At 35.0% G+C, this 9,295-nt stretch overlaps 1 protein-coding gene across 1 annotated transcript; it reads left to right on the plus strand.

The window, feature by feature from the left end:
- Positions 1–275: 275 nt before the first annotated feature.
- Positions 276–7,391, plus strand: LOC106139069 (heparan sulfate glucosamine 3-O-sulfotransferase 1). Its single transcript, XM_013340408.2, has 7 exons — positions 276–491; positions 900–1,068; positions 2,722–2,868; positions 3,557–3,772; positions 3,946–4,172; positions 4,496–4,653; positions 4,950–7,391. The coding sequence occupies exons 1-7, from the start codon at positions 391–393 to the stop codon at positions 5,153–5,155; spliced, it is 1,224 nt and encodes a 407-aa protein (XP_013195862.1). The 5' UTR covers positions 276–390; the 3' UTR covers positions 5,156–7,391.
- The last annotated feature ends 1,904 nt before the right edge of the window (positions 7,392–9,295 follow it).

The following is a 9,295-nucleotide window of genomic DNA, read 5'->3' on the forward strand; positions in this document are numbered from 1 at the left end:
GCTAGAATTAGGCTTATCATTCCTCCTGGCGTTGGTCCCAGTTATACCCTCACCTCTCTGGAGCCTGCAGTACATACTATACTTGGGTTAATCAAGTTTTCACACGAAGCGACTCACGTCTTAACGATTAAGGCGACTCGTAGTAAATATGTGTCACATTTGCGACTAAAGTAATAACTGTTTTTCTTTGTTGTTATTGTGACTTTCTGAAAAGAACAGTGTGTTTCTGTACATTTTAATCAAAACAACTTGTTCCAGATGCATATAAAATATTTAAAATGAAACATACACTACCAATGTCGTACATAGCAGCAATGAGCGAGATGTCGAATCGCTAGGCGCGCGCGCCGCTTTGTGCGATGAACTAATGCTAGTTTCGATGGGAGCCGCATGGCGTCGCGTGAGCAGATGAGTCAGACGCTGCCAATCAAACACCAGCGTCCTGACGCGACCTATAGAAGCTGCTCGCAGTCTCTGCCGCTAGATATTCTGTAAGTATTCTCAATAATTTTAAAGCTCTTAATTGAGCTTTATCAGATTCCGAACGCTCTTTGAAGGAGTGCTAGATTAGTCAATAAAAAGTTTTTTAAAAGCAGAGTTGACGTGTGGGAAAATATTCGTTAAAGTGCACCATAACTTGCCGCAACTTTCCATTTTGTTTGCCGTGGCCTGGAAAAGGAGAACCCTGCAAGCTTTTTCATGTCACGAACGCGTGCTGGAACTGGGTGTGTCACCTCTTTACTGGTCGCAGCGCTTTTGTAACGCTTTCTTCAAGCTATTTTATTTTAATGCTCATTCGGATGATTTCGGCTGGCAGACTGCGTGCTGGTGCTAGGAGAATCACACCTTTATTTGCCCCTTCCCTCTTTACAACCTCTTACACGTCGTTCCTCATTCAGATGGTTGCCACGCTCGTCGTTCCGGCCGGCGGAGGGCGAGCTGGCGGACTGCGTGCTGGTAGTGGGAGTGTCGCGGCCGAAGCTCGCCGCGGCCCTCCTCTCCGTCACCTTGCTATCTCTCTTCCTCACGTTCCATGTGCTCTATGACAGCGCACTCTATAGTATACAGGTCAGTTTACTTGCTATCAAGTTTTGGCAATTTTTCGCAGGAGAATTGGTATCAATAACTTTTATATATAAAAAAATATGACCACAATTGTAAGATAATACCTATAACATGTGATTAAGCTCAATTGGCGATACAAGACCAAGATCATTTGGAAATGAAAGCGGCACGTTAATACGAAAACTGAGCACCAAGGAGTGCCATTATTAGAGATTTGACATTATATTTTAGTCCTGTTCCAATACCAATTATTTTTTTTCAATTCAAATTCTCGTTTAATGTAACGATTATAGCAATTAAAAATTATATAGGTATCATGTTGCTCTATGGACATTACGAAATCGTCATACAATAACTAAACCTACAGCCAGTAGGCCACGAAATTACTCCTAATCAAGCCTGAGCATATAATATTAATAGGCATTAGAGAGAATACATTAAATATTACCTTTATTAATATACCTGCGGTTCAAAATTATCAAGTACGCAATAATCCATTATTATCTGTCATATGATATGTACGAACTGTACTATGTACGTCCATGTAACAAATCACATTTACATGTTCAGTAAACTATATTTAAGTTGCATTGCCATGAGTGTTACAATTAATAATCAAAATTCAATTTATATTTTTAACTGTATCTGTATAAATGTGTCCAGGATATGTGTTAATGGGAAATTTCAGGAAAACTAGTTGAGCTGATAACACATGAAAACGAAAAAAGTCACTTTCATCTTAAGGATTGTACACGTACTATGCCGTATACTTAGTAGATTTTTTCTAGAAACCTTTTTTTAATCTATTAAATATTATTGAAATTTACTCGCTGTCAATATGTGAAAAATTTACACTTTGGCTGCTACTACTTACTACTAGTACTATACCTAAAGCGATACTTACTACATTTAGCTGAACACCTGAACGTCAAAACTTCAGCCAGGTCTGGGGTCATCGACTCAGTGCGTGCTTTCTTGAGGCGTGGCTGCCAAGCCCAGGGTACCAGCTAGTGGAAGTTGCCTGTCTTACAAATTGTAGGGTTGCTACACACGTCGGAGTAATTTCATGATATGCTACTTGAGTTATAGCGGTCTAGCAGCCTTATCAAACTATTACATCGCTCGTACCTTTGCAAGGGAAATTCAGTTAGTGATTTTGATTACTGTTCGGAATATGTAAGATTACGTCCATTATTATGAATATAGCAAAGAAAACTTATCCTATAACCGAATATGAGTATGTTATAAAATAAACAGCAACGTTTACCGTGAGGTTTCAACGAATAAGAGAGACCATTTCATTTCTTCCTGCGGCTATGGTAGAAAGTAACTAAGAGACAAAATCACTATCAATTACTTGTATTGCCTCAATAACACATAATGTTTGTTGATACTTTTCCGTAAATGTCATAGTATTGATAAAGTACTACTCAACCTTTTCGTGGTTTTCAGACTGATGTACTGTAATTTCTTGTTCATAACATCAAAAGGTTAAGGTTCATCAGAGGTTACGTTGAGTTCAGGAAAATTTCAACCGAACTCCGAGCTAAGGAAATATCCGATTTTAATTACAAATTTATAAAAGTCGTGGCGTAAACTGTGAAATTTAAATACTATACTGAAATTAATATATGCTTTTGACACATCTTCTAAAAGGCGGCAAGTCTGGCGTCGGCTGCCAATGAGAACCGCAAGATCTTGCAGAGTCAGGAAAGCAACAGCCGGACCATCAACCATCCGATGGCGCTGAGGAAACGACTACGGCCTCCAAGACCGCCTAGACCAGCCCGGAGACTGCCACAGGTAAGCAGTTTAAAAAAGATAAATCTATGTCAGAGCCCAGATCCAGAGATTCGTCAGAAATGACCCGGCACAACGACCAAAGACCACAACAAATACCTATCGACGGCAAGCTCATCACGATACGAAGTCAATCTGTCATTTGTTTTTCTTACCAATTTTTATAGTAAAATGTACAATTACAATTTTTGGAGATTTAAAGTAAAGTACCGTACTACGTACCGTCTAGTATGGCACATGGTAGGTATGTATAGATTAACAAAAAAAGGCGCAGTTTTAGAAACTAGCACTGGATGCTCGAGATGGTAGGTCACTGCAGGAAAGTATAAGCATGCTAATTAGAAATTTAACTTTTAAAATCTAATTACACACCGTTACAGGAAATCGTGATATTAAGTAGTGTTATCGAAGTATGTTAAAATGTCAAGGTTCATGTGTTATTTAAAATAGTAAATGTTAACTATAATTATAGAGATTTCGTTCAAGAAAAGTGTATTTACAAAACATTTACTTATTTTTTAAATAAAAGCTGACCTTTTATCAATTTTCTTATATTGAAAGCAGAGCTTTAAATTAAAAATATGAATGAAAGAAATTTTATATTTTCTTATTTCTATTAGTTCCAGTCCATCATACAATTTTATTAGCTCACCCTAAGTGGATTAGGTGCTAACCTATTTTCTATTTGTAGGCTTTGATCGTTGGCGTCAGGAAATGTGGCACGCGCGCTCTTCTTGAAATGCTCTACCTTCATCCAATGGTGCAGAAGGCTTCGGGAGAAGTTCACTTTTTCGATCGTGATGAGAACTACGCACTCGGGCTTGAGTGGTATAGAAGCAAAATGCCGTTATCTTTCAAAGGACAAATCACCATCGAGAAGAGCCCCAGCTATTTTGTCACTCCAGAGGTAAGTATTAAAATGATGGGTCAAGACGAGTTCCCACAGAACTGAGTACGACTTCAAAAACTAATAAACAAAGACATATTTTGCTTAGTTTTTTTTTAATAACTTATCCGCTATAAATTTCACATTTGTAACATAACATTAGGAAACAACAAAATTTGTTATTTATCTATTAGGTACCAGAACGAGTGCGGGCAATGAACTCTTCAGTTCGTCTGCTGCTCATCGTGAGGGAGCCGGTCACTCGCGCCATATCGGACTACACGCAGCTTCGAAGCCGAGCCACTCCATCTGCGCCTGCGCAACCACAGATACCGGGGCCTGGGAACACCGTGCCAGATGCTGCTAAGCCGTTTGAACATCTGGCTATATCTCCTGATGGCTCGATTAACGTTGCCTACAGGTAATTCATCAAAACATTTTGATTAAAATTCAGCGAAAATAACTTTTGATTGTCATAAATTATAAAAGCAAGAACACTAGTTTCCTAAAAATACTTTCGTAAATAGGATGAACTACAATGAAACACACAATGGATTTGCGCAAGTAAAAAGCAATTTTACCCGTCAGGTTACAAATAAATGAGATATGATATGCAACATGTCGCAAAGATTACAAATGATACTTGATCTGATCCCTCGAATACTCTCTGATCAAAGTAGGTACCTATAATATTATAATATTTTTCCAGGTTTGCGATTTGTTCCTAATAAAGATTTTTTACAGGCCAATAGCAATATCTCTGTACCACGCATATCTTCACCGATGGCTTGAAGTATTCCCGAGGGAACAGATCTTGGTAGTGAACGGTGACTTGTTGATCGAAGATCCCGTACCCCAACTCAGGCGCATTGAGAAGTTTCTTGGACTTGAACATAAAATAGGTAAGAATATATTCTTTGCATAATCGTTCTACACCTACTAGTATAAAGGTCCTAGTCTTAAGCGCTTATGCGCTCAAGACTCATAAGGCAATTAATCTTAATCGGAAGGGCATAATGATTATTACTCGTATATACTGCTCGCAGTCTACTGAATCGATAGCCAAAAAGGAGAGTACAATCGATTGGCAACACTATTTCACTAAACAGCAATTTCCTTCCATGGTCCTTATGCACGCTACATTTTCTAGGCAGCCCAAGAGAGTGTTTACTTAAACTTTTGCTCGTTTATTAAACAGGGAGGAAGAATTTCTACTTTAACGAAACTAAAGGTTTCTACTGCTTGCGGAATGATACTACGGACAAATGTTTACGGGAGACCAAGGGTCGCAAGCATCCCAGAGTGGACCCAGCCGTGGTCACCAAACTACGAAAGTTTTTCGTTCAGCACAATCAGAGGTTCTATGACCTCGTCGGCGAAGACCTTGGATGGCCTGAGGATTGAAACATAAATTAAAAATGATTAGAGATATATCACATTAAACGTACTTCCGCGAATTGTTTTTGAGTGGTAAAACAAAAAGCTAGAAGTCCTATAATTATTATTACACCTTCAAAAACATATTTTTTTCACGTCAAAAGTTATAAATGTGATATAGCTAGTTATAGAAAAGAGATTTTTAAATGAGTGTTGATAGTCTAAATTGAAATGAATTATTACTAAAATACATTATGAGTATACAATTTTGAATTGGAGTGAAAGATCTGTTACAGGATTAAAATTTAAAAAACTGTTGATTAGTTGATTATTACAATGGCTGTGTGTGCATCAGGTCTCACGTATAAAGTTTTTAAATCTTACGTTTCAAAAAGTGAAGTATGTAAAGTGTGATATATTTCTGTAATCGCATTACTTTAGGTGAACCACGTAGGCGTTTACATCAGCCGTGGATTAACTAAATCGTTGTGATCGAATACATATCAATGTAATTTTAACATATCATTATAACGTATCAGTAGCCTGTAAGTTTTTTAAATCGTTTATGTATACATGTAGATTAAATAGAATAGGGCACTTAAATGATTTATTTATTAGTATTATTAATTATATTTACATGGAAAAAATATTATTCTGTTCTGACCAGAAAATTGATTTACTCTTTTTGGCATAGAAAAGAAAGGGAACAACCAATAAATTGGAAGAAATTTACATTGAACATACTTATTTTACATTTAATAATATTGTAGTTTAAATCCTTTGGTAACTACGTTATTAAGTAATAGTATAATTGTAACGCACTGATTTGATAGACCGACCCACTGGAACCCTGAGCAATATATTTTTATATATTTATAATTAAGTATTATGTGCAACTTTTATATTTATACCAGTTCATTATACAGATTCAATATTTAACTATATGTGAACATTTCTGTAGTTTTTATTATTTAATTAGATGTAGGTATCTTAAATTTATCAGAATTATAATAATTTGTAAAACATTGAATGAATGTTGTAAATTTTTGCTTCCTCCTTTTAGATGTTGTGATTCGGCCGTGACAGTGTTAAATAAATGTGTTTTGTTGTAAGTAAATGTGATTTTTCGACTCTAAGAAATATTTGGCATTTCTATCAAAAACTTTAATTGAAACTTTAAAACTTTGTAGTTGAATACTTGCGTCTTACTTTTTAAAGATTATTGATATCTCGGCAAGATATGTGTGTACCTTTGAACTTTTCAAATCTTTTCCTGAGTAAATGTTAATTCGGTAAGTGCAGACAAAAGAGAGCGTGCAATAATTCGTAATAAAGAAAACAATGGGACATGCAATTACGTTTCATAAGTCAAGTACTCAAAATGACGCTCTAAATCTTTTTGTATGGAAAGTTGTATGTTTGTCTGTACATACTGTTTTCATAGTTTAATTTAACGGAGAGATATGAATTCGACGCGGGTTTTATAGTATTCTATTTAAGTGTAACGTCCAAGACTGAAGAGTTAGTTAAATAAGTCTAAGTAATACCTATCTAGCATAAAATGTCCATAGGTATACAAGAGGTGGCATCATTGCCGGAACGGTCAGACAGAGCCCTACAAATGGTTTTAGTTCCGTAAGAAGCATGTAAGAAGGCATGTAGTCCTCAAATTCGGAAGGATCCCTTTACGTAGTATTTGCTTCCAGTTCAAAATTTCAGAGTCAACGAATATTTATATGTTTTATAGTTCCGAGATATTTTAGGTAATTTAAAAAGAAACTAATAATGTGATTACATGGAGTATGAAAATCGGTAAGTAGTCAACTTTTAAAAGCACACGCTGCTAAATTCTAATGCAAGTTGTTAAAATGTTTAATAGGTAATCACTTTATTTTTTGTTAAAGATAAGGGTTTTAAATACTATACAAAATATATGCTTTTCTTTTAATATCAATTACGTATTTGTGTGTTTGCATTTAAACATGGAAAAGTACAAAAAGTTAAGTAACAGTTACTTACTCGTTACTTTTTAATTTTAGCGTGCTCATTATTCGAAGTATTTATTTTGACGACTTGCATTCAGAAACAAGAATATCAAGCATATCAAGTTTTAATAATCATAGTTAAGTTTTTAATGTTTAAGATTCTAATTTAATAAGTTAGGTACATCAAATTTTATTTGTTTAGAATAATTCTGTAGTTAATAGATAATTTAATCACTGTTAAATGTTGTGCACGTTCATAAGGTAGTTAAAATTTTTATTAGGGCAATAATTTTTATAGTCATTATAATTTAAGTAATTTTATCAAAAGAATATGAACAATGTTACAATAATTTCATTATTTTATTTTTGTTCTTTATTTTCTGTACTTGTCTTTGAATATATCTTCATTTTATACTTTTAAACATTCCTTGGATCACACTCAAACAATTTTACAAAGTATTAATTACATTAATCTTAATGTTACCTAAAATTCCTTGTAAATATCTTCTCAAATTTGTTTCAATAAGTTAATTGTATGTACCTACATCTTCAATAAAATATGAAACAGCATAAGATGAGTTTAATTTCTTTATCACAGCCTACATGTATTTTTTGTAGCGTGACATTAAACTTCAAGAGGAAGTAATGAAAAATAGAGCAGATATATCAACTAGAGAAATCAGAATTATCTATTACAATATTATTCTGATTTCTCATAAAGAATACCAGACTGTCAACATTTTAAAATGAATAGAAGTAGCATTAATCGGGCTTTGGCACTTTAAAAACTCTATTGTGGTAAAGAGATGAATAAAACAAAACGAACGAGCCAAAAATATCTTGCCACTTGAGGTAGCCCATAACCTTTCCACCTTGGCACTTGTAAATAGTCCCAAATTTATTTTATACGATGCGTAGAGACATAAATAAAACCACAAGTATCGCCGCGGGCGGTTAACTACCGCGAGATAAATCTACGAGTCCTAAAACGCTTGTGCTTGTAGCATCAATCACATGTCGGCAATTTCCATCCCTCAACAGAGAGTCGGTTGAGAGTTGAGAAAAAGAAAGAGGCTCAGAAAAAGGGTAAATGGAGGTGCAAATACAAAATCATAAAATCTTTCAGTCGGTCAGTGTTTGATTTTTTACAAGACTTATTAAACAATGACAATGGTCGAGAGAATATAACGTGAGCCGTTTCGTTTAAAAACTTGACTTACCTACACTTGATGATGATGGTCACAGGCTCCTCCCAGGAGACGAGGATGTATATGGGATAAAAGTTAGACAGGATAATGATTTCTATTGATTTTTGTATCCGGTATGTGTAAAAAAATTGTATGGTATCTCAAGAAGGTACCGGCGAGCGCATTTACCGTGTTTTGTTTGACACCTACATTTTCCTGATAAAAAGGAAATACATGCTAACGAATGGGCCATTAAATGATCTCAAAAGACTGCCTTTTCATTTTGAAATGAGGATTCAAGATAAAAAGCCTCGGGGTGCTATAAATAGATCACTTAAGAATAATGACTCCCTTGCAGTTCCAATTAAAAAGAGACCAAGAGATGGTGATTTATTTCATCGGGCGTCATGCTTTTAAAAAGCTTTAAATTTAAAGTAAAGAGCTAGTATTAAAATTTGTAAATATTTAAATTTCTATTACTTCTTTAATGAGTTGCCTACCTATTTAGTAAAACGCTTTTAAGATATTCAGCCATTTATAATGCAAAAAGCACTTGAACTTTTACATACATGATACATACATATGTAACAGGTATTTAAAAATAAAAGCGTAGTAAAAACATCCGCGTTATCGTATTGAGGTATGACAGGCGCAAGGGTTGTGAAGCACAGTCTTAAAGTTAAAAAGAAATATGTATTTAAAGTAAAATTCTGTACACGTGAAAAGGTGTAAAGTAAGATGCAAAGAATATGTCCAACGTTATCAACAAAAGGGTCTAAAAGGCAGGTCAAGATAACGACGTCACAATGAAAAATTACGTGACCGAGGACGAGGGACGAAATGCCTAATAAAATGGTCAGGAGACAGCGCCTCACTATCCATTAGCGTAGGCCGAAAGTGCAGTAAAACTCAGTTTAGAAATGTTACACTTTAAAAAGGTGTAACAAATTAGTTCATACGGACCAATTACACAGATTAAGACCCAAAGTATATTC

This window comes from Amyelois transitella, chromosome 5, assembly GCF_032362555.1.
Source record: "Amyelois transitella isolate CPQ chromosome 5, ilAmyTran1.1, whole genome shotgun sequence".
NCBI classification, from domain to species: domain Eukaryota; kingdom Metazoa; phylum Arthropoda; class Insecta; order Lepidoptera; family Pyralidae; genus Amyelois; species Amyelois transitella.